Source organism: Trematomus bernacchii, unplaced genomic scaffold, assembly GCF_902827165.1.
Source record: "Trematomus bernacchii unplaced genomic scaffold, fTreBer1.1, whole genome shotgun sequence".
NCBI classification, from domain to species: Eukaryota; Metazoa; Chordata; class Actinopteri; order Perciformes; family Nototheniidae; genus Trematomus; species Trematomus bernacchii.
In genome coordinates this window covers 7,585,955-7,610,815 of record NW_022987803.1, presented here as the reverse complement: position 1 = coordinate 7,610,815, position 24,861 = coordinate 7,585,955, and the positions used below count along the sequence as shown (strand labels likewise).

The following is a 24,861-nucleotide window of genomic DNA, read 5'->3' as shown; positions in this document are numbered from 1 at the left end:
CTCACCAGCCATGAACCTCACCGCACGTCACTGTGGTCTATGCTGGTTTTTTCAGCAGGGATAATAGGCATAGAACACTAAAGGCTATGTGGCATTTCATAGGAGAAACCTGATAAGGAAAAGCAAACCCAGACCTTTACATTTTTAGTACAATGTATCCAGATTTCTATCTTAAGCTCCCATGCATTATTCTTAATTTTTTTCTACGCATCCTATGAGTCAGTCTCTGCTCTCGGCGTTTGTACTTTGTGTCACATTCCATGTTTGCAGAATTCACAACGTTCACATGACTGCCAACAGGCTGTGTACATTTTGTACACATAGTATCTTGGTACACATAGTATCACACAGCTTTCATGGCTTTAGACCACTCGTGCTGAAAATCTAGGTTTCACAAAGCGTAATTGTATTTATCCACATCATGTCAGCCATTTTCTATTCAACTTTTACTAATTGAAAGAGGAAGCCATATTTTTTAGCAAGATTGTATAAACGATTACGTACAAAATTGCACCAGTACTGCACAGCTTTTTGAAGTCGCTTCCATTTGGGAGGCTAAGAAAGACACATGCATGTGTTTACCTGTAGCGTACAGGGAACAGTCATAGTTCAAGGGTACATAGTACATCATTCATAACACTACTCAAAATGAATACAAAACACACAAAAAAGGCATTGACAATACTGTGTTTGGGATCACTTGCAGTGGCGGCTGGTGGAAAATATTTTAGGTGGGGCTGTGGAAATGGTGATCAAACAATACTAGGGAGGTCCGGGGGGATCCCCCTGTTTTTTTTTTGGAGAAAAGACCCCTTAAATTATGACTTCTGGTGATGTTAGAGGGGGGGGGGGGAAGGACAATTTGAGGCTTAAAAATATGAGAAGACTGATCAATACCTCCATAACTTCAGTGTGGTTAGCTATGAATCTTCCAAAACTTCCAAACACCTTGTCCTGGACATAGTTTCTACAGCATAAACTGTGCAACAGTACAGTAGGCCCACACAAACTGCAGAACACCGGGGCTTTGGGAACACTGATTTAATTCCCATTTAACCTGTTAAGGGGCTTTTTCCCCCCGTTTTTTTTCTCACGAAACTGTGTCTCAGGGCTTCTTAAAATGTAATAAACTATTCATGTGTCCTACTCAGAGGAAATGCATCTAACTGATGATATGAACCATGTTTACCGAAACAAAACACAAGTCTCACAAGAAGCGTCTAAATGAGCCCTGAGCGAAAGAATGCTAACGCGCTCTAGGTATAAATCAATCGATATACTTATCGGATATGCACAAACAAGCTTACAAGCTGAGATTCCACAGATTCTAGAAATATAAGTATCATCACTGAGCGATCAGAACTCGCGACAGGGGAAGCAAATACAGACATCACATGACGTAGCTTTAGGTAGCAAAACATGGAGATATGCTCACCTTTTGCAGAATAACAATTCTGATCAAAAACGAGAAAAAGGCAGCTGAAGGTTAATCCATATGTTAATCCAATGTGTCTGTCACTTTGAAAAATGATTGTTGATCCATAATTCCATTTTTATGTCAAAAACGGAGTTTTCATGAGCTGCTAATGGTAGCTTCCAGAGTGTATGACAGCTTCCTGTTTTGTCTCCTTGGATACGAGTCCAAACAACTCACAGACTGCACCGGGCGCTCACGTAGGAGCCCTGTGACCAGTGGCGGCGCCAGGGTATGGCTGGGGTAGGCTACAGCCATACCAAGAAATTGCTTAGCCTCACCTTAGCCCCACCATGAAAAATGATGTTAAAGTAAGCTAAATAAAGTCCGTCATCTCGCGCGGAGTAAATTGCACAGACAGCAGTTAGTAAGATTGATTTCAGTAGCCACTTGTCTGGAATTACCGAAGACTATAGAAACGGTTTTGAAAACTTTTGTCACGTAGTGATCTTCTTCCCAATAAAACATCTTGGTTGATGTCTTCTGGCCAATCAGAATCACGATAACGGCGTGGTGTTGTTGCAGGAAGTCCCGACGGAGAATACTTTAGCGGTAGTACATCTCTATATACATCATAGATACAACATTACGTGAAATAAGACCCCACGGTTTGATGATTGATAGGTGTGTGGGCTGTCTTTCATTTTGACACACAGAACAATGGGGGCTATCCACCCTTATCCACAATGTAATTCACACAGCCTCTTCCCCTTTCTCTCTGAGGAGCAGCAGGTTCAGCTTTCAGAACAAAGTAACAAAAAACAAAAATGGCATTCATTTTTTTAAATATGTAGTAATAGATTTATTTATTTTTCTTCTCAAGAGAGTACCAGAATGTGTATTTTATGTTAGTATTTCAAAAAATCTCCTGGGGGAGAATCCCCTCAGACCCCCCTGCAGGGGTTGGGTTTTCAGCATGTCAACTCTTTCACCTGTGGGGAAATTGCAGGATTGGCTCCAGGTCGCCCTTTGTATTTACTACAAGACAAATGTGCCTTTTTATTTCATACAGTTCAATTTGGATTGAGACAGGGAAATAATCTAAACCTCACGCATGGCGTTTCACTGTCAAGGGGGGCGATATAGCGTGTATGTAATTACATTGCAAATACTGACTTGAGCCCCACCACTGTATGGGTTAGCCCTACCATAGATTACCCAACACAAATACTCTGGAGCCGCCACTGCCTGTGACCATCAGATTTGACGACGCTGATTGGCTGAAATTATGTTTCGGCGGCATAGTTTAAAGATAGCAACAGTTGGCTTCTGCTGCACTTGCTGCACTCTCGTCTGGGCGCTGTGCATAGCGCCCAGACGAGAGGGAGTAATGATACACGGGCAAGGCCAGGCAGGAAACATGTGATTTATCAGTAACTTTAGACATCGTAACACAATTTTAAACGAGATTTTATTGTAGATTATACATTTTACTGATACCAATTATATAATATTTACCTTGTTTATTAAAAAAAAAAAAAAAAAAAATGTTAAAGATATTTTTTTTTATTTTTTTTATTCTTAATGTGGGAAGAGGGGGGGGCGGCGCCCCTAGCGCCCCTATGGGCCGGCCGCCACTGATCACTTGATAATATTTACAGTGAGAGAACTGGTTAAAGGTTAGAGTGAATGCCCTGTAAAAGGTCATTGATCAAATCAAATCAAATCAAATCAAGGTTTATTTATAAAGCACATTTAAAAGCGATTTTTGGTCGGGCCAAAGTGCTGTACATGTAATAAATACTACAATCACATAAAAACACATTACTACAATCACAATAAAAGACAATAAATTACAACAGATATATAAAAAACACAGGGAAAAGTCAGGAGTCGTGCTCCGCTCTGACTAAAAGGCCAGGGAGAAGAAGTGTGTTTTAAGAGTAGATTTAAAAACCCCTAGGGTCTGGGCCGACCTCACATGGAGGGGCAGAGTGTTCCAGAGCCTAGGGCCAGCTGCTGCGAAGGCTCGGTGCCCTCGGGTTTTGAGCCTGGTCTTGTCAACCTTTTGTTAACAGCGACAGGAAAACCTTTGTCAACTGCCCCTATAGGCAAGAAAGGTAATCCTTCCCTTGCCAGAAATTGTATATCTGGAAAGAAGCATCAACTAAAGGCCTGATAATTGAGACTTTTACCCTAAATATTTACGACAACCGAAATCCTATTATGATAATAGCATCTCTTAGTTAATCCTTTATTGCCTGCAAAGAGTTTTAGTCTTTTAAACTCACTTCAAGTTTGTAAAACAGACCTGCTGTCATAAATGTGTTATCACAAACTAAAAACTCCCCCACCTGACTTTTGTTTAACTTACAGACAGCAGTTAAATTGAAACCACAAGGCAGTGTGAGTGAAATGTGAAACATTAAAACATGCTGAACATCAGCATTTCAGAATTGTCATTGTGAGCATGTTAGCTAGCGTTAGCATTTAGCTCAAAGCCCTGCTTGAACAGCCTCACAGAGCTGATAGCATTGGCTTGTTGGTTACAGGATGCATCTATAAGAAGGGCAAATGTTTGTTATTAACATAAATAACATTCACAAATGCCTGAGAGAATGAATAAATAATTAATACAACAAGTTCCCATTGTTGCCCAGAATCCAAGTAACAACATATTCCCTTTCCAGTTGAATAACACTACATTATATTGTACTGCAGGAAAAATGTGAACCCTCTCTTGCCTGGTAATTAATAGATTATTGATAGTAGGCTACACAGTGTGCTGTCTGTTATTCTACTCCACAGACTACTATGATGTTATTTTTTTTAACCCAGGAGTTATTCAGCAGGGAGCACTCTGCCATGCCTCAATGGGCAGTTATGGTTTGGACACAAAGACGTCCCTTTCAGTCAATGACATAACTGCCATTACACCAGAAATGATGCTTCTCTTTGCATTCAGCTCTCTTCTTTCTCTGTTTATGCTTGTTATTTTCTCATTTTTAATATATACCTTTTCTTTTTGACAGCTTGCTGTGAACAAAGAAGGAGGGCTGCACTGCATGTAAACGAAAAGAGGAAAGCACTATTTACCATACAGAGGACTATGGAAGGTCTGGATATCTGAGAGCATCATCCTCCACTGCCCAGCCTTGATAGACGATGGTGGACATTTATTTTCTTGACCACCCAGGAGAGGGGATAGAGGATTAAATCACATGCTCCGTCACGAGTGATAACAGACCACACCTGCTGAAACTTCATTCTTGAGGCTCGATACGCCCTTTCTAGGAGCTTAGAGTAACACACACTTTCACTTTCTTATCCCTACCAAAGGAAGCACACTCAAAAAGTCAAAAACAATAAATGTTTATCCAGTGAGGGCCTAAAACAAGAGACTCAGACACGGCCCACTGGAGGCCTTTCGAAAAAGCTTTCACTTGGAGGATAACATCGCTGCAGTGACGGAGGTGATGGGTAACAAGAACGCTCTCCCGCCAAAAGGTCCGGACACTGGGACAACGCTAAAAGAGGAAGGGGTGAGCCTCAACAGTGCCACAGGTAAAATCCCTTTTCTCCATCTGCTTTGGATGTAATGTATGACTGCTATGGTATTTTTATGTTTGCGCACCTTAGGAATTGTTCCTTTTTCCCAGTATAAATACAAAAACTCATTAATATAACGTTTTGTGTGTCTTTAACCACCCTAGAAAGAAAGCAGAGAGACACATTAGTACGTTACTTGAGGTATAATACACCCCTTCATGGTGATTCCTGCTCAACCTGTTGGGGTTGTCTTTGCAATAATGAGCGGATCACTGCTTAATACACAGCTACTTTCTAAATACATCAGTTATTTGAGACTCACTTACTAAATCATGTTTTGGACTTAAACATGATTTATGGATTTAAAAATGATTGTATTGCTTCTGCTAAGAAGAAATAGTCTGTTTGATGCGTGTCAACGGCTGGAACTGCGGCGTTTTCATGCTCTCTATAAATAGAAAAATACGTATTTGTATTCCATTGTGTTTTCTAAAGGAGTAACAGAAAACGAGTGTCCTTTCTTTTTTTTTTTGGCCAACACTGATATAAATCAACCAGACATCCTGTGGACTATGGTTTCACCGGAAACACAGAGCTTAAGATGATCAGGATGGTACTAAGCTTTAAGGAAGCCATGGCCAACACTCTTGGTTATTTGCATTTGTACTATACAGACTATGTTGCATAAGAGTTGCAACATACAGCTTCACTTAATAGCGCCTTATTGTCTCTAGGCGAGAGGCTGACGGGCTGTCCCTGATGGCAACCTGCTGAGGTAACAGCCTGTTAGTCAGGAAGATTTATCATCTTCTACGTCTCCTGGGGCCAGGGACCTGCACAGGTACGGGCTAATGTTGCCTGGGCAACGGCCCTTTTGAACTTTTTGGCTGACCTGCCCCTCTGGAGAGAGCGAAAGTCTTTTTTTCTGTTGTGGCCGAATAAACATGATAAGCCCACAATTAGTATTGTAGAGTCTCGCTGCGATAAAACACACCTTGTCAGCACTGTCATCTGCCCCCAGTCACGTGACTTTGTTTACAATCTGACAGCTGAAAAGCAAAGGAAAGCCCTCCGAGTCCGGTCCGGCCTCAAATGGCTATGGTGATCATGTGCCTGCCTGGCTTTGGTGGCCAATCCTCGGGTCAATCTGTCCCCGGAAATGTCCCTGTTTTTAAATATGCTTAAATTGATTTTGAGTTTTTTTTAGAGTATACAGTAGGGGACAAACCAGGGGACTTTACTTCCTCTTGACACCGTCGGTTATTTACAAAAAAAACACCTAAATATACTTGTTATTGTGCTTGTGTCTTTTCATCTGCTCCGTAAACTCCCTCACCGCTCTCTCTCTTTTCTTGATCGCCCTCTCTCACATACGGAGAACAGTTCACCGTCCCGCTTCATTGTAGGATTTCTGTCATGTCTCTACTTTAGTTTGACCATCTCTCTTATTAAGTTATGGAATACTAAATAAATAAGTAATTAGATACCTTACTGTTACTGTCATAAAGAATGATAAGAATAAGAATAATGCGTATTGAACTGGTTTAATCAATTAGTGAGTTTATTTAAGGCACAGCAGTTACAATGGTCAAACTACATTAAAACAGAATTGTCCGCATTTTGTCTTTAATAGTTCCTAACATTAGATATGTTAATGAGATATGGACCGCAAAACAAAAAATGTCCCTGGTTTTCATTTTCTTTTTCTAGTTTAGAGCAATAGCCCCTCCAAATGTCTGTGCAGGTCCCTGCCTGGGGCTGCCATGAGACACACACAAACACACACACCCACACATGCCCCATATTTTGAGATACCAAGAAACCCTACATTTTTGTCTTTTAGATCAAGCTTGACAAATAATAGATTCTAAATTGTATAACGCAAATAACTGCAACTATTGGTTTACTTCATATTGCTTAGTAAGTGTTCTATTTTGTTTTTATTCACTATAGTCATGTAATGCCAAAAATGACTATCTACCTTTTTGATTGGTTCCCTATAGCACTTGTGTCTAATTTGCCAATCTGTCTGCCTCTGGGTCGTAATCTCCTGGAAATTGAGAATATTGCAGTGGTTGCGCCTATTCTTATGGAGGTAATGAAATAATAACATGGGGGCTCTTTAGACTGAACCAAGACTGCAGACTCTTTATTGCTCCTCACTGTCAACAGCAGTGCATTACAGTACACTTTCTCTTTATACCTTATAAAAGCCCTAAACATATCACTGCTTACCAGAAATTTCACTGAGGCAGCTCTTACATTATACATAATCAGGGCCGTCCCTGGCCAACTTGGGGCCCCAAGCGACATTGTGAGATGAGCCCCCCCGACATCTCTTCACCTGCACTAGTGGCCGTATCAAAGCCGTGATTGGTCAGATGTCGATTCATTGCAACAGTGTCGGGTTACAGACGTACTCCCCTTGTCACCTCTCACTCTCACTCTCACCCCTCGATTCCACCAGGTCCGTCTGCGCCGCGTTACGGCCGCGTTACGGCTGCGCCGCGGCGTACGCACAGATCGCAACCACTCTAGTCAATGGGTGCTATTCCACCAGACGCGCCGCGTTACGGCTCAGAAGCGTCCCAGAAGCGTCTCGGCGCTGGGCTCCGCTCAAAATAGGATTCAAGTCTATTTTTCAACGCGACGCGAGGCGTTGCAGAGGCACCGGGCAGGAAGTGGACCGGTCAGAGCATCCGGCCCATCCCCAAAATAAACTAATTTTGCAGACCCTATCCCTAGAAATGCCAGCGTTCTCCTCCGGTTTACAGGCACTGTGCAAATTATATATATAGAATAATTATGATGATGAATGCAGTTTTTTACCACTAAAATACAGCAACACATCTTTGATTCATGTTGTTTATAACTGGAATATTACAGTTATTATTAACTTTGTCTGTACAAAGTAGCCTGTCCAGGAAATATGACATCAACATGTCATATTTCAACAAAAACTGCGAGCCGGCAGGCAAGACGCTCCGCTTCTGAAATGCTTCGGAAGCGCGCCCGGTAGGGTATGACGCCGGACCGCGGTGCAGCCGTGACGCGACGCAGACGGACCCGGTGGAATCGAGGGGTCACTCTCGCATGTCAGCGGGGGGAGTGCGCGGAGAACTGCGCGGAGAACTGCGCTGAGAACTGCGCTGAGAACTGCGCTGAGAACTGCGCTGAGAACTGCGCACAAGTCGAGCTCATAAGCCGAGGCCCCCTGCGCAATGTGAGGCCCCATGCAGCCTGCATGATCGGCCTGTAGGGAGGGACGGCCCTGTACATAATAGCCTACAACTCAACACTATTGCTATAGTAGCAATCCCCAGTTAGCAGAATTGGTTGATGGTGTAACACCGGGAAAGTGTTAGCTATGGTGTTATCTATGGTAACACTCAGGGCCGCCCCTTCCTACAGGCAGATCACGCAGACTGCGTGGGGCCTCACCTCGCGGAGGGGGCCTCATCTCGCGGAGGGGGCCTCATCTCGCGGAGGGGGCCTCATCTCTCGGAGGGAGCTTCAACTGAGCCGCAAATGCGGTGCAACTATGCGCTTATGCGGCGCAATTAGTGTTGGCGCGGCACAGTTTCGCCGCTGCCAGGCTCCACTAGCAATTCTGCTTTAGATGTTCCAACACATAATACAGCAATTTGGAAGTGCCCTAGAGCCTGCAAAGCATAATTTGAATACAGTAGACAGGCTGCTAGCGTTAGCCATGTTGCTAACGACATATGAACAATAGATTGATGTTTTTGTTCATATGAAAATCAACAGACAGAACATAAGATATCACCATCTCTGTTGCACAGCTTGTTCGGAAATGAAATGCAGTACAACCTGTATTATTGATATCTCTAAGGAAAATGTAAAGCCACCCAGTTGTCTTTGCGAACATTATCAACAATAATACCAATTGGAACCACTAGAGGGGGGAAAGTTGCAGGGCTGCCTGTGACTTTTTAAATAAGTGGCGTGTCCCTTTAAGTAATAATGTAATCTGTACTTTCATACCCCATTACTATCACTCATTGATTACATAACCCATTGAGAAATGAAGTGCAGAAACTCTGCAGCAAAGATACTGTGATCAGAATTCAGGCTGTTGGACATAACCAAAGCATTTGTTTGTGTTGTGTGTTCCTAGGAAGTGTCTCCAGAGATGAACTGCCGGGCCTCAGCCCAGAGCTGGTGGCCTCCCTGCAGTCCCTCAGAGAAAACAGTGACGACACACTGCTGCCACACTCCCTGCACCAGGTGTGTGTGTGTGTGTGTGTGTGTGTGTGTGTGTGTGTGTGTGTGTGTGTGTGTGTGTGTGTGTGTGTGTGTGTGTGTGTGTGTGTGTGTGTGTGTGTGTGTGTGTGTGTGTGTGTGTGTGTGTGTGTGTCCTCCTTTGTGACCTCATTACAAAGTCTCTGTTTTCTCTAATGAATCCCTTAGCTGGTGTTACTTGCTTGTTAGATTTCACCAGTATGGAAATGCACCGCGATACAGTAACTTGGTTACTTCTTTAAAAAAGTCAGCCGTCTGAAAAGCAACAACTTCCCTGAAAATGCATTGCTCAAGGAGACAACAGGAGCAGTTACTGAAGCAGAAAAGAACATGTATGCAACTGCTCTTGCCAACACACTCTCACTCCCTAAACGTCCAGGAGCGACACTTGGTCAGGGTCCCTGGGCGTGCAGTTGGGACGCGCCGAGGCTCCTTCAGCTTCATAAACGGACGCAAAGAGCTTTCAACTGATTGCAATGTATTCCCATCGGCGGCGGTATTTGACGCTCAGGGAAGCACCGCATCGGTCCATGTTGGCGGCATTTAAAGGCAATGTGAGCGTCCATTCCCATTGGATAACGGAGGATTTTACACCCGGAAGTAACTATTCTCCTTACTGTCGATTGATTTTACAGTGATATCTGCACTACTCATCAACTAAAAAACACCAGATTATCCTTGGTAATTACACAACATTTTTCTGTGTATCTGTTTTATTGTGTTGCACTGTTGGAGGAGCCTGTGACCTAAGGAGGGGGGGGGGGGTAGGACACGTTCGATTCCTGTTTTGGTTAGTGTGCTGTCGATGGGTTTCATTCCATTTCAAAGTGCTGTTTGACGCGTGTAAACTTCGCGCACTGCCACTCCAACATCCAATCACAGAGCTTGAGAACTAATCACGGGGTTTGTCAAACAGAGCACATGGTGTAGTCCTAAACGATAGCTGGGGATTCTGGGTAGTGTCTTCTGCCATCCTAAACTCCGAAAAAGTATTTGTTTCTCTGAATCGAAGGGGAAAAATACAAAAGCATTGCACACAATTTAAACCAATCCATGTTGTGTAATTAACAAGGATAATCTGGTGTTTTTGAGTTGATGAGTAGTGCAGATATCACTGTAAAATCAATCGACAGTAAGGAGAATAGTTACTTCCGGGTGTAAAATCCTCCGTTATCCAATCGGAATGGACGCTCACATTGCCTTTAAATGCCGCCGACATGGACCGATGCCGTGCTTCCCTGAGCGTCAAATACCGCCGCCGATGGGAATACATTGCAATCAGTTGAAAGCTCTTTGCGTCCGTTTATGAAGCTGAAGGGGCCTCGGCGCGTCACAACTGCACGCCACGGGACCCTGACCAAGCGTCGCTCCGTTTAGGGAGTGAGAGTGTGTTGCTCTTGCAGGTGCAGGGATGTCAACTGGCAACCCGGTTTTATTTGTTCTAATATTCTCCCTGTTGCTGCTTCAGACCACCACACGTATGGTGTTCAAACAGATATGCTAATTAATGTGATGAATGTAGTTTGGTTTAGTCTCCGAGTGCAAAGACTCAAAGTAAAAAAAAAAGGGATTTCATGTTGCCGGTGCAATACTTTGCAGTTAACAGTCACAACACACAACGAGAGCACTGCCAACTCTAGTGATAATGGAACAAAGGCTGTACACAACAAAAGGAAATGAGATGCAGTTCAGTGTATTTGGAAAAAGCAGCTGTTACTGTGAAATAACACTCAATGGAACATAAATGTATTTGGCAATCATTTGGTCAATTGATCTTTTCAGTGATTTTTCAGCCACCAATGCCGACATTTCTTTCATTCCAAGTTCTCCGAAAATCAAGTTTTTAAGCATATATCATGAGTAACCTAAATGTAATATATTGGAGATTGGGATTAATAAAGCAAACGATCTGAATAGGCAGTGTTCTGCTTTGGTGAGGTCAGGAGTTACAGCATGGAAGTGGAGCACTGTACTGCTGTGGGTGAGGCAGCAGAACATTGTATTTTAGCCACCTATAAAAAGTGGAGGCTATTTTTTAAAATAATTGTAACTCTTTACCTAGCTGTCAGACAGCAGTCATACATTTCCATTCAGAATGAAAGCCAAGCAATCAATAAGGCTAGACAATCCAGAAATCAGATTCATTGATCATGGCAATAGCATATTTGTATAATTGGTTATTATATAAGAATGATTTCTTCATTTAGTCGACAGGTTAAGCAGAGAAAGGTATAAAGTCAAGTCGGTAATCCGCACCATAATTAGATGCATGTGACCGCATGTGATCTTCAACTTTGAAGGAATTTGGTGAATTTCAAACATAAACATTTGGAACAGTCTACCTAGAGTTTACAGACACAGTTGAAGTATTGTGTGCTTTGATGCTTCAGGGGTAATGTTTCACACTAAAGCGCTGTCACATGACTTGTTTCACAGAGTAACACGATGAACAATTATGTTAACTGTATGTGCAGACTTCTATGAATCAAAGTACTGTACCTCCTGTTTGTTCAATTATCTTTTTTTTCAGATTGCAGAGGCGTTTTCACTCAAAGAGGACTGTATCCTTTCAAAATTGCACAGTGACCTCATCAGTGACCTCATTTGTTTTATGCATTGTGACCGGTCACTAGTGTTTTCCAGCTGAGCCGTGACTGAGCCGGACTGGCATATGCCAAAAGAGAGCTAAGAGTGCTTTGATTTCATTTGGTTGAAAGGGGGTTTACCTTTGGTGAGGGTTGTCATGTGGAGCAGATTTGGAACTTTACAAGTTTTAAAAAGGCCTGTGTTGGTCTGGTGAAGGCAATAATATGAAAACATGTGTTTGCTTTGCTGTTGGTCTTTTCAATCACTGTCTCTCTGACTACCCAAATCAAGGAGATGAAGGTTTTGGCAACTTTTTCAGTTTTTCCACAGGATTACAGAAAAACGATTTGCCATATATTCATGAAACTTGGTGGATGGCTGAAGTGCATAGACTGTGAAGCGTGGGCCAAAAAACTACCCAATACATTTTAGAAATCAGGTTGGGGTATTCACAATTAGTGTTGCATTCATGTTTTGGACTTATAGGAAAAAACTACTGTGAAAATGTATGTGAACGTCCACTCAATTCGTAACAAAAACTCAGCAAGTATGCAAACGTTTTTGTAAACATTTCATGTCTCACCTGATTTGTTTCCTTTCCTTTTGCGTTGTCAAAGAAAGTCCTGGAAACACTCTGAGCAATTACCATTTAAATCAAAGAACGCACCAAAGTCCAAAAGACAGTTTCCCAACTCGGGAAAATTGACCTTCCAACGTGCACGTGAATGCAGCATTGGCTTTGGTAGAGGTCTGTGCTCTCCGAGGGCCTTTGTAGTGGCTGTGGTTTTCTATTCATCTCAGTAACTGGGTGTTCCCCATTTGGCTGTGTGCCCTGAGGGCTTTCAGGAGTAGTTTCCTCTGACTCTGTTTGTGCTGTTGGTCTGGCAACAGCTGTTGGCTTGTCTTGCTGCAAGGAGGACAAAGTGTGTTAATGTGTTTATGTGTGAGGCGACAGAGGAAGAGAGGCAGAGAGAAAACTGAGAACGCTTAATGTATGATGATGTCAAGATAAATTGTATCCGTGCAGAAATCAAGGCTTTTGCTGATTTTGCTTTTCAAATAATTCAACAACAATGCAGTATTATTTTTTAAGTTGGTCTTGCTTTTTTATTATGCAAGATCATAACATGGACAAAGACATACTCACATTTATCTTAAACTAATGGGTAATTTTCTCTTCTATCTTTAATGCTGTGAAGTGCTGCAATTTCTATTTTGATATTTCTTGACACATTTGGCTGATGCTGTTATCCTGACTGACATACAGTTCTAATTGACCTTTTCATTATGAGGATATTTCTAACTCCTTGATCTCCTGAGGCCCTGTTCCTATTAATTTGCTGCCCTTTAGTTACGTATTGATTTTGGTTATTTGTAATTAAAAGCTGCATGATGTGGGCACCATAATGAGTCCTAATCCTCCTAAAGGAATACATGTATTTGTTTTGTAGTATTTCTTATGTAATGTGCATTATATTATGGATTTTGTCTATTTTACTAAGAGATATCTGCATTTGAATGCGGAATCTGTAGGCAAAAGGACAACATATATTGGGACCATTATTGATTGTCATTGTAGTCTGAGCAGCATTGACCAATCACGTTTGAGCGTGCTTTGGTTAACTTGTATGCAAATAAACAGTCCTTGTGCGGGGCAAAAGTGCCGGAACCAATGGCCTTTTATTCATCTCTTTAACCAGACATATATAAAACTGGTTGTGGTTGTACTCAGAATTTTAATAGGACATATTATGCTTATTTTCAGGTCTATATTCATATTTTGTTCACCTAATATTGTTAAATATTAACATGCTTTGATCGTAAAGCACCTCTTTTCAACCTCAGTCTGAACCAGAGCCTAGTCTGGTCTGATTGGTTACCTGCCTGGTTCTGTTGTCATTGGTCAACCGCTTAGAGATGTCCCGCCCCTTGGCAAATCACGTACAATGTGTCAGAGCGCTAGCCAATAGAAGTGCAAGTGTTACATAGTGATGTCACTATGTTACAGAAGTAAACAAAGGAGTGAGAGAAACTCCCTCTGGAGGGAACTTTGGGATTGTAGCTGTTACAGACCATTTACAAAAACCTACATGACACAATAAAGGAAAACCCCATAAAGCACAATAGAGTTTCTTTAAAAAGTGACCGCATATGGAAGAGGAATTCTTGTGTCAAGATGATGTATCTCTTATCTTATCTTAGTTGATGCATTATTCATCTTAAGTGACTAACAATCCCTGTTTTGGACTTTACAGCTGTTGGTAAACACGTGTTTTACAGAAACAACAGACTTTGTGGTAAAACACAGTAACAAAATAAAACAACTTAAACTGTAGTTTCCTCTAGAGGTTAAGATTGATCTCAGTTGGTTTCTTTAACTAATTATGTAACCAGACCAGTGGGCCATCCAGTTCCTTCAGCTGGAGAAGCTCTACCATGAACGTCTGCTCTCCAACCTTGCCGCCCTGCAGGAGAACTGGGGTACTGTATGCATTTTGTTGCCTTCCTCTATAAAATATGATCCGTGATGAAAAGCCTAATTGTAAGGCTGTGCAATATAAAGAAAGAAAGAAATAGTGGATATTGTCCATTTATTTTATGCGCATGTTTTCCCAGAGAGCCAGTGGAAAGAGAAGAAAAGCGATGAAAGCTGTTTGCCCGATGAGACGGACGGCATCGGTCAGAAACACATCGAGACCCTGAGCCAGATCTGCAGGACACATCATCGGTATACCACAACACATAACATATGAAGCTTTCATATAATTCGGAGTAGACCTGGACTCATAGACCGCCTTTTTATGTTATGATCAGACACAAAAGAGATGTGTGTCTGATCATAACATCAGACACACATCTCTGGTGACAGTATTGCAACATGAGTCCTAAAACCTGGAAATGGGTTCAAATGTACTACTACTGGTTCCCTAGTCTAAAAGTCAATGTTTCTTTTTGACGTGCTCTTTGTTAGATGCCTGAATAAAGATCTGTGGTTATCACAAGCTATAGAGATTTTCATATGTTGCTCTACAACATAAAATACGTCAGTAAAAACCCCACTCATGAATGTCTGAAGTGTGCAGTTGCTAACAAGTGACTAAATTAGACTACTAAACGCCATTACGCCCAACATGACTCCACCTTTAGCTTAGCAGTAGTGATGCACAGCCATGTGACCCTGATGTAGTTTGCTTATAGCATTATGTTAGCTATTTACAACTGCCGATTGCCATTACACTTCAAAAATCATAAGATTGGTGATGATATGTGGAGATTATTCCGCTGAAGAAAACGTGTAATAACGTGCAATAACGTGTGTTAGCCAAAGATCTTATATGCTGCAATATTTTGAAATCCAATGGAAAAACCCATTATTTTTTGTTGAGGGACCCCTGGCAATGCTATCTTCCATTTTAGCCTGCAAAATTACGTCATAACTGTACCACTCTATACAACACTTAACAAAAAAACAGACGTTTCACACTGTCCAGCACTTGTATTTTGTAAAGTGATGTATGTTATGATTACCACACCCAAGTCCAACACAGACAACACAAACTTCCACTATAAACACGTTTACAAGATTCCTCCCATTACATTTCCTCCCAATACCTTTATTGCTGTCTAACAGAAACCTTTTAGTGGTCATTTTCCCTTACTGTAATTTAACTCAAACTTCATCTCATATGTGGACACGCAGATGAATCCAACACATCAATAATACATGAAGACACACTGAGAATACAGACCCACTTGGGAATCATTTGGGAAAATCTATATTTCTGACAGGGCAGAAAACACAGCAGGATAATGAATTTCTAAAGACACAGACACATACTGCAGTCTGCATTCCAGACTTTGTTGTGTTCCACCTATCCAGGGACTCTCTCCAGGTATGTTTTTGTAGCCCACAGCCATGTGATGCAGGTAGAATTGTTAGAGAACCTATGCCAACTCCTGCTGGAAAGACTTGCAGAATTTATTAGATTTTGTATTATAATAAGTAACACCAATAACCTTGTCTGGCCTCTCTCTACTTCTTTTTGTCTGTCTTTTCTATTTCTCCTGCTGAATGACTGGTCTTCCCCTTGACTTGGCTTCCCTCTGCTTCTTTGTGTGTTCCTCTTTGTGGCATCATGCAGACCATCCACCTGTGTGGAAGAGGTAAGTCATGTAAGCCTTCATTTGATATATATTGCTCTTTTTCTGTTTAAAAAGTATCCTAATAAACATTCAACTTTGTTTGATTCAACAGAACACGCTGAATGCAACACTGAAAGACATTCAAAGCAAGAACGAGACGCTACAACCCTGCCATGATAAAGGTAAACACGTTTAACTGTTTAAACAGTACCAAGCTCTGCCAGCCTTTGTTTTTATCTCAATGCTAACTGCAATGCTAACATACTGATAATTCACAGGTACTTTGTGAGCATGTTACCACTCACAATGATGATGCACAATGATGCTAAACTGGCAGAATAAGTACCATGTTCACCATCTTACCATGTTATTATTCCAACATGCTCACAATGAAAATGCTAACATACTGATGCCTAACAGGTTCAATATGTACTATGTTCACCATATTACTTTTGCATATTTGCATGATAAAATGCCAATTAGAACAGACAAATGATACACTTTAAAAGTCCTGATAAAAAGTTGAAAGCATTACACATGGGGAGGCTGTGGCTCAATGGTTAGTGTGCTGGACTTCAAATCAGGGGATAGCAAGTTCGAGTCCCACTGCAGTCAGCATGTCGTTGTGTCCCTGGGCAAGACAATTCACCCCAAATTGCTCCTGGGGGGATTGCCCACAGTATTGAGTATGTAAGTCGCTTTGGATAAAAGCGTCTAACAAATGACATGTAACATGGGCCATTTCTGATGCCTCACAAAGCAAATAACAGCTCACAAGTTACAAGTCCAAATGTCTGTTTCCCCGTCTAAACCTCAACACTGAAACATGGTTTTCTTGAAAGAAGATTTCTAAAAGCTGAGTTTCTGGCTTTGCATATGGATGAAAAAGACAATACAGGTTTCTTGCCTTGTAGGTTTTCCCATGCAAGGCATTTGATTTGGTAATTGGTGAGAAATAAAGCAAATAAAATAGGTCTCTTTTAAAGATTAAGAGCTTAACAGTTTTGCGCATGAATTACAAAAATAGTTCTGAGAAACATGCAACATTAGTGAAATTAATTTGCATTAATCCATTTCCAGACTTATAATCAACTAAAGTAAATTCTGGCAAATTTGGTCGCATGGACACACTAAGATACACAAGACCTCTATCATTACACCATCAAGTTCACACATGGTATGGTACTTACTATTCTACAGTGATAATAATCCAAAGTCAATAATGAATCTTCTTTGTTTCTCCAACATGCTAGTCTTCGAGCCGGAAACAACACACCAGGATGAAGAAAAAGAGCTTAGCATGAACTCAGAGACAGAGCTTTCCTCACCACAGACAGAACATCAAGAGGAAGAGGAGGAGGAGGAGGAGGAGGAGGAGGAGGAAAGAGAAGAAGAAGAAGAAGAAGAAGAAACACATGAGGAGGGACAGGAAGTAGAAGAGCAAGAGGACCCTTGTGAGGAGACACCAGAGGAGGAGGTGAAGGTGGAGTGGCCATCAGGAGTCCCCCAGGCTTCAGACAAGGACCTGGCCAAGCTGTCTGACACAGAGGGGGTAGGAATACATTTGTATCATACATTTTTTAAAGTTGGGAGTGACAGGTTAATACAGGAGAGGTGTGAATATATTTTCCTAGCCTGCATGCCTTTCTCATCTTTCCTTTCTGTCTCATTTCCTTTTACCTTACCACCCATGCATCTATCTTTCATTCCTTTCTTGCATGATTTTGCTGTCTATTATACTATCTGTCAGCAGAAAGTTAAACTGTATTCCTATAAGTACTATTCTCTGACTCAGAGCTCTTTGTCTTTTTTGGGACACTCCCATTATTGATCTCTGTGTTTCCTTGGTGAGATCATCGCCAACATATCTATGAAAAAAAACCTCCACCCATATTCATTGGTGTGGCCGGACACTAGGGATGTTTATCCTGCCAAATGACTGAGCCTGAGCATCATGTTCTGGCTCAAACACAGAGCTGAAGGGGCTTGGTTCTTCCTAGAGGTGGAGATGAAATATGAGCTATTCCAAACAAGCAGTGCAGGCTGAATGCTTTGCATTGATTGGAGCAGGCTGTTATGTAATCCAGCAGAGGATAGATTGGGTGGGACTATTTTACAATTAAAATAGTTGAGTCACATCCCAATCGTTTGGGAGTTAGCTTTTTACAAAACAAGTTATTTGCAGTCACTTTCTCCAAAACATAGTTAAAGTCAACAGTCAGCTTATTCAGAAATTAAGTAACAGCAGTGCCCAGTGTTAGAATTAATGAATGCCAATAAGCCCTAATAGCAAGCCAGAAACAAATTATAATAATATAACCAATACTTTTAATTTGAAAGGATAACATTTACTTTTTTGACAGAATTTGGCATGAGTTACGGGCTTGATTTGGACTTCAAATGAGGGAAATGAATAGACCAATGGTGGTTTATTGTAGATATTCACTATAAATACAGTGATGCTAACACATAGTTTGTCCTCCAATCATTATTTTCAACTGTGAAGTGTTCAGCTTGGTCCATATCATGGTCAAGTTTTTTAACAAAGATATTTGTTAAGATAAGAAAAAAAAGGAAAGATTATAAAAACATTTCGTATACTGTCCATATCATCATATGCTGTATATGTTTCTCAACCTTCAAATATCCACATCTCCTCAGAAATCCATTATCATCAGGCTATACAGTACCAGTTAGTCCTGTATATTATTAGTCCTTGAGAAAACTGGTGGCTTTTCTGACTAAAGTTAACGACTAGCTAATAGTGTTGAGCTTACTCTCTTGAAAACAAGCCATTTAGTGCTTATTCAGTCCTCAGCCAGGCACAACAGTGCTGAGCAGCAGCATCAGTATACAGTAATACATCAGTCTTTGACAGTGCGATACTGTATGTGACAGCTCATACTGGGTCCTTTCAAACAGCACAGAATGAAGGCTCAGAGCACAATAAAGCATTAGAAGTATTTTAAAAACATGTTGATGAGTCATGTTTTATAGTGCTTTGCAGCTTTCAGGTAGTTCACTTCTGTTTGCTGCTGTCCAACACCATCTAGCTGAGGGATCATTAGTTACAGCACTGGTTCCCCAACCTTTTATTTAAAGGTCCCATGACATGGCCATTTCTACTGATCATAATTCCATTGTTGAGGTATACTAGAATAGATTTATATTGTGCAATTTTCCAAACTCACATTGGTTTCTCATACAGCATCTCTGTATAGTATGTGCATTCACTCTCTGTCCTACACGGCTTGTTGGAGCTCCTGCCCAACCCTCCCTGTGAGCCCAGTGTGCTCTGATTGGTCAGCAGTCACCGGAATAACCGGAAAAGCATGTCATGGGACCTTTAAAGGATCATTGAGTAAACTGACGACCCTTGTCTAACGTTAGGTGATGTATTTTATGGATATTTCATATTAAATTCAATGCAGGACAAAAAATTGCAGAACAAATTATGAACTACAATAACTGCAGTATACCACAAACATGGAACCTTTAATACAATTCTCTGTCTGTATTACGTTTTTTTTAAACAATCATTTATACTTAATCTGCTTTTTTTAAGACAAATTCTGTGTTTTCTTTTCCCTGGCCCTTGTCCATTTTTATTTTAGCTCCTGGGTTGTTTTAACTGCATACTTTTGAAATGCAGGACAAGGCTGTTAAGCAGAGAGGGAATGCTGTGTGATCATACATATCTTTTTTAAGATATTCACCAAGTTTTTATCTTATTTAATAAAACAAACTTTAAAAGTCCCAATTGAATTTAGTTTTCTTCACAGAATACAGATACAATCCTGAGATACACGACAACTGTATATTAAAATAAAGTATACTCCTTAAAATCAAGAAGTCATTACAACCCCCTATAAAGCTGAATGTGAAATCTTTCCGACTAACAGAATGTTTTATTATTGAAAATCATACCAACGTCAACCGTACAGTCTGCATTGGATGCTCTCACACTTAAAACATTTCTCTATGGAACAGCTCCAGGGTTTACATCTGGATTCTGGGGAAGAGCTTTTTGTCTCATACTCATATACAAATATGACTTGAAGTTGTTTTACACATTGGTTAAACAGATAATCCAGAATTAAATGGGACTTCACTTGAAAACCATAATCTTAAAAGTCACACATACTATACCAATGTGCCTCTCTAGCCTATAGACTTGACTGAAAGTGATGACCACGGCAATATCCTGCATGTTATTATTGACCCACTGCCCTCAGTAAGTAATTGACCTATAAATGATGGAAGCAGATGAGGCTGACAGCTTGAGAAATGACTCCACTCCAGTAGTCAGCATACGACCGTGCTGTGTGTTCTGCTCTGTGGTTTGTTCAGAGATTATGATCAGGTCAAAAGGTTCTCATTAGGGTGGGTATGGAGTTACTCCCGTTACTGACCTCTGTTGGCTGTACAGTGTAAGTACAGTGTAAATATTAGCCAATGATTCTTTTTTTTTAACAATATTTATTGACTTTTCCACAGTGTATCAATATTGAGATATGATACTATATATTATCTTGAATTTAGCTATTTTTATTTATTTTCCTGGTTTTAAAGACTCCATTACAGTTATGTGATATAAACGTCGGAGCTTACCAGACTGTTCTTAGTCATCATATTCACATTACTCATGATTCTCATTATCAAAATCTCACTGTGGAAATAATTTGCAGAGGCAATAATGGTCAACTGTTCAAAAAAGTTGCAATATCTATAATGAGGTATTTAGTCAAATATAATGCACTATTTGATTGTCTCAATGTCATAAAGTCATAGGTCTCATATGACTCACAAACGACTCAAACAACACTAGGCCTGGTTTGTGTTTCTTTTCATAAAATATAGTATGCATTTTGAAGTTTGAGAAACCGGCTCGAGATACACTTTTTGTTATATTCCATGGAATGCTCTTAACATCCCGATAGCAATGAATATCTTAAGTGCTTTGACAAAAAATCCATACAAACATGTGGAAGCCGTAGTACTGTAAAAAGCACGACCAATAATTTTAGCCGGCCCGGCTAAAATAACTGGATGGCCTACCTGCCTGTCAGCCTTCCATCTCGTGCACAAACTGATCTCGTGCCCTCATTGGTCATGTGCGCGTTCGTGTGTGTTGGAGGAGGGGCTCTGTAAGGAAGTCTGAAGGAAGTGGCAGATTTTTTCCGGCTGTGTATTTTCAAATTCTAGCGCACTCGAGCTGGTTTCTCCATTCTTACCTACCCTTTTTTTAATTTTTTAATTTAGCCTTTATTTATACAGGTTTAAAATCTCATTGAGACACACGGTCTCATTTCCAAGAGAGACCTGTCAGTGGTAACACTACCACACAAAGTTACAGACAGACAGGACACTAAACACAGAGGCAACAATAAAATACAACATCGTAAAAAAAGTAGTCATTGAAATCCATACAGTAGTCAGGTAAAGCAGGTGCAAACACCCACAGATGATTTCTCCAGCTTTTTTAAAATTAGTTTAAAATCCGTGATGGGTATCAAACTGGTCAGCTTAAGTTCCTGCTGAAGTGTGTTCCAGGTCGAGGGGGCAGAGTATGATATGGCTTTTTTTCCAAGCACCGTGCGAACTGAGGGGACGGACAGAGTGATGTAATGTTGAGATCGTAGGCTATAGGTGTACTGTTTGTGTGATATGTAAGTGGATATGTAGAGGGGCAGCAGTCCAAGCATAGCGGTATAGATGAATTTGTACCAGTGCAGTGATCTGCGTATTGATAATGATGTCCAGTTGACTAAAGAGTACAGCGTGCAATGGTGTGTGAGGGGTTTACAGTTTGTTATGAACCTCAGAGCCCCATGGTAGACAGCGTCCAGCAGATGAAGTGAGTGAGCTGAGGCGTTCATGTACACAACATCCCCGTAGTCCAAGAGCGGCAAAAATGTGGCAGCTACAAGCCGTTTCCTCGCACTTGTGGAGAAGCGAGGAAACCCTACCTTTAATGACTACCTTTTTTGTATATTATTGCAATGTGTTATTTGTACACTGAGGAGTTATTGTATACATGTGGACATTGTGCTACAACATTATGTACATTGTGATTTCTAAAAAGAAAACTCTTATAATCCTGCATGCTTGTTTTCTTATCAAGTACAGTAAAAGTACAGTTTATGCAATTATGGGCAATACATAAATAAGGTCTACAGGGTCACTCATATGAGCAGTACAGTTTCTAAGCAAACGAACAGGTTAGTCAGATTTATAAGCAATAATTAACACAACTGATACAATTATATGCCAAAAATATCTGTTCTCAACTTTGACCCATCGCACTAGACATTATGGCTGTGGGCACTTTTCTGGCTAAACAGCTTGTTTTCTATGAGCATGACTGTTTTTGTCTGTTGCCATGTTGACTTTTTTTAAAACAAATTTTAGTTTGTATATCTCAGTAACTAGTACCTTACCTTACCCAGTACAATGTTATTCCATCCAACTGAACCAAACCTAAAACCAGAACATCCTAGAGGTGCAGACCTACGCAAAACCATTTCAATTACAATTAAACAACATGTTATGGATTCTTTCTTGGCCCATGTTACCAAATTCGTTGAAAATTGTGCCAGGAAATGTACCGTTATCCTGCGGACAAACAGAAAAACAAATCAAAAACATAACCCGTGGTCATTTCTCTTGTTTCTCTCTCCTTCAGAGTTCCTCTCCAGATGGTCTAGTCTCCATCCTGAAGAGGAGGAGAGCATCACTGGATGGGTTACCTCCCGAAACCGAAATAGCTACTAAACAGAACTCCAAACGCAAGGTCCGCTTCAGTGAGCCAGAGGACGGCATTGAGCAAGGTACAGACTCTCCTGTAATGAAAACATTTATATTAGAAAAGTTTCAGGTTCAACATTCTTACATTTCTTTCTTGCAGATGAGGTAGGCGGAGATTCCTGCCTGATCCTTCTGCTGCTGTGTCTGGTCACCGTGGTGATCAGCATAGGCGGGACCGCCCTCTACTGCACGCTGGTGGACACTTACTCCAACATTTGCACCGACTTCACTCACAACGTGGACTTCTACATCATGAACATGCGGAGGTTCTTCGAAGGGCTCGGACGCTGGCTGCCCCTCCGGATTTAGACCCTTTGTAAACAACTGCTGTTTCAGACATGTGCACTGTAAAAGACAGTGTGAAAAAGAAAGCAAGAGTTCCTGAAAGCAACTGTAACCCTCAATGTGGGATCTACAAACATTGATCTGACGCTGCCATCCAAAGTGTTTAAAGTTTAAACTCCTACAGTGACTGGAGCTTGGGTCTCTTGGCTCACAAGACTTATGAATTTGGGCTATCAGCCTAAGATTTATGTATAACGAATGGGTGCTCAAAGCAACTAAACAGTAAAACTGGTGTGCATGTTGTCGGAGAGTTAAAAAACTCCTACTTACTGCTGTTTCTGTGGACATTTTATCCTAAACTGAAACATACACAGGGGATCACAACACTTCGCAACAATGTTTATATTTTAACAGAAGAAGTTGTTTATGTGTGTTCAAATGTTTCCCTTACATTTTGTAGCTGATGTAGCTTTGTCTTTTGTTCCAGAGGATTTCTTGTTCTGGTTGTTATGTTTTGACCTACACAGAGAAAGCTATGTTTGGAATAATTAGGATTAGTGTGTTGTTTTTTGAAAGATTAATGGGCAAAAAGATGATTTTTAAACTCATGTTACTATTATATTTTCCTCTGTTGACTCATCCCTGTAATTGAACATATTGTAGGGCTGTACACCTTATCAGACGACAAAGATTTATATTATTTTGCAAAACCCTGATTTGACGTGGCCCTTTATGAAAAGGATAATTTCATAACAGCGAGTCAATTCTACTATCTTATAACAAAATACATTTCAGTGAAGTTATCATGATAATCATTATGTGATACAGTCATTTAACTCTACAAATTCAAGCACGCGCCCTGTGTTTATACTTTTGGTGCCCAATGTTTCACGCTTTAGTGTATATCCCTAATCCTGGTCTAAATGTGGATTCATGATTATATCTAGTCTCCTCCTGCAGTCAGCAAAAAGGCTGCATCATTATCTTAAAAACCCAATGCGGACAGAAGATACATTTGGATTGTGTATGAGACACCACAGTCAAAAACAAGTAAACATTAATTTAATTCAAGTTTATAACTCTATTTCTTCCTAAAATGTTTATACGTCCTCATTATCTGCATTGGGAAAGGAGCTACAAAGATTGATCTATTATTTGTCATCTATTAAATGAATAGCCAACCATTTTTAAAAGTCTATTAAAATGTTGATATGTTGAACATATATTTGGCTTTTTAAATATTAATTCTGTCTGGTTTCTTTACTTCTCTCTCTGACAGCAAATAGAATATGTTTTATGTCAATTGAGGACGTCAATGTGGGATTTGGGAAACACTTATGGGCTTTTTTTTTTACATTTTCTGATGTTTTTAGACCAAACATCTCATGGATTAATTGGAAGAACTAGTCGACAGATTAATTGCAAGTGAATACAATCATTAGTTTCAGCCCTAAATGGGAGTGTTAGAATATCCAGTGTACATGGGTTATGCTGTCTTTGTATCATTTTGTCTAAAAGCAGAGATTTAGGGACCAAGAGTTGTGTTTCCTGTCCGGCACAAGTAACACAACAACCAAAATACGCCTGTTGAGACTACATTTTGTTGAAATGGAACAATTGAAATTTCACAGCATGTTTCTGCCATGTTGGCTATTGATGTGTCAACGCATTTTTATCTCCTTCTCAACTCCCGATTTGTTCTATCTTTCTTCCCTAATGTCCAATTGTGTGTTGAATTATTAAATCCACCTATGTTTCAATATTTATGTTCAGTTGTGTTCACAAGGGAATACAAACAATGATTAATTAATTTG

The 24,861-nt window shown here is 40.6% G+C and overlaps 1 protein-coding gene across 1 annotated transcript in view; it reads left to right on the top strand.

Moving 5' to 3' along the window:
- Positions 1–24,857, top strand: part of cnstb (consortin, connexin sorting protein b) — a 30,441-nt gene extending 5,584 nt beyond the window's left edge. Inside the window, exons 2-11 of the mRNA XM_034150339.1 lie at positions 4,447–4,978; positions 9,102–9,211; positions 11,757–11,787; positions 14,207–14,293; positions 14,429–14,540; positions 15,955–15,976; positions 16,068–16,137; positions 17,209–17,507; positions 22,641–22,785; positions 22,863–24,857. Of these exons, the coding sequence (XP_034006230.1) occupies positions 4,891–4,978; positions 9,102–9,211; positions 11,757–11,787; positions 14,207–14,293; positions 14,429–14,540; positions 15,955–15,976; positions 16,068–16,137; positions 17,209–17,507; positions 22,641–22,785; positions 22,863–23,071 (1,173 nt within the window). The 5' untranslated portion in view covers positions 4,447–4,890 and the 3' untranslated portion in view covers positions 23,072–24,857. The remainder of the gene's footprint in view (positions 1–4,446; positions 4,979–9,101; positions 9,212–11,756; positions 11,788–14,206; positions 14,294–14,428; positions 14,541–15,954; positions 15,977–16,067; positions 16,138–17,208; positions 17,508–22,640; positions 22,786–22,862) is intronic.
- Positions 24,858–24,861: the final 4 nt, after the last annotated feature.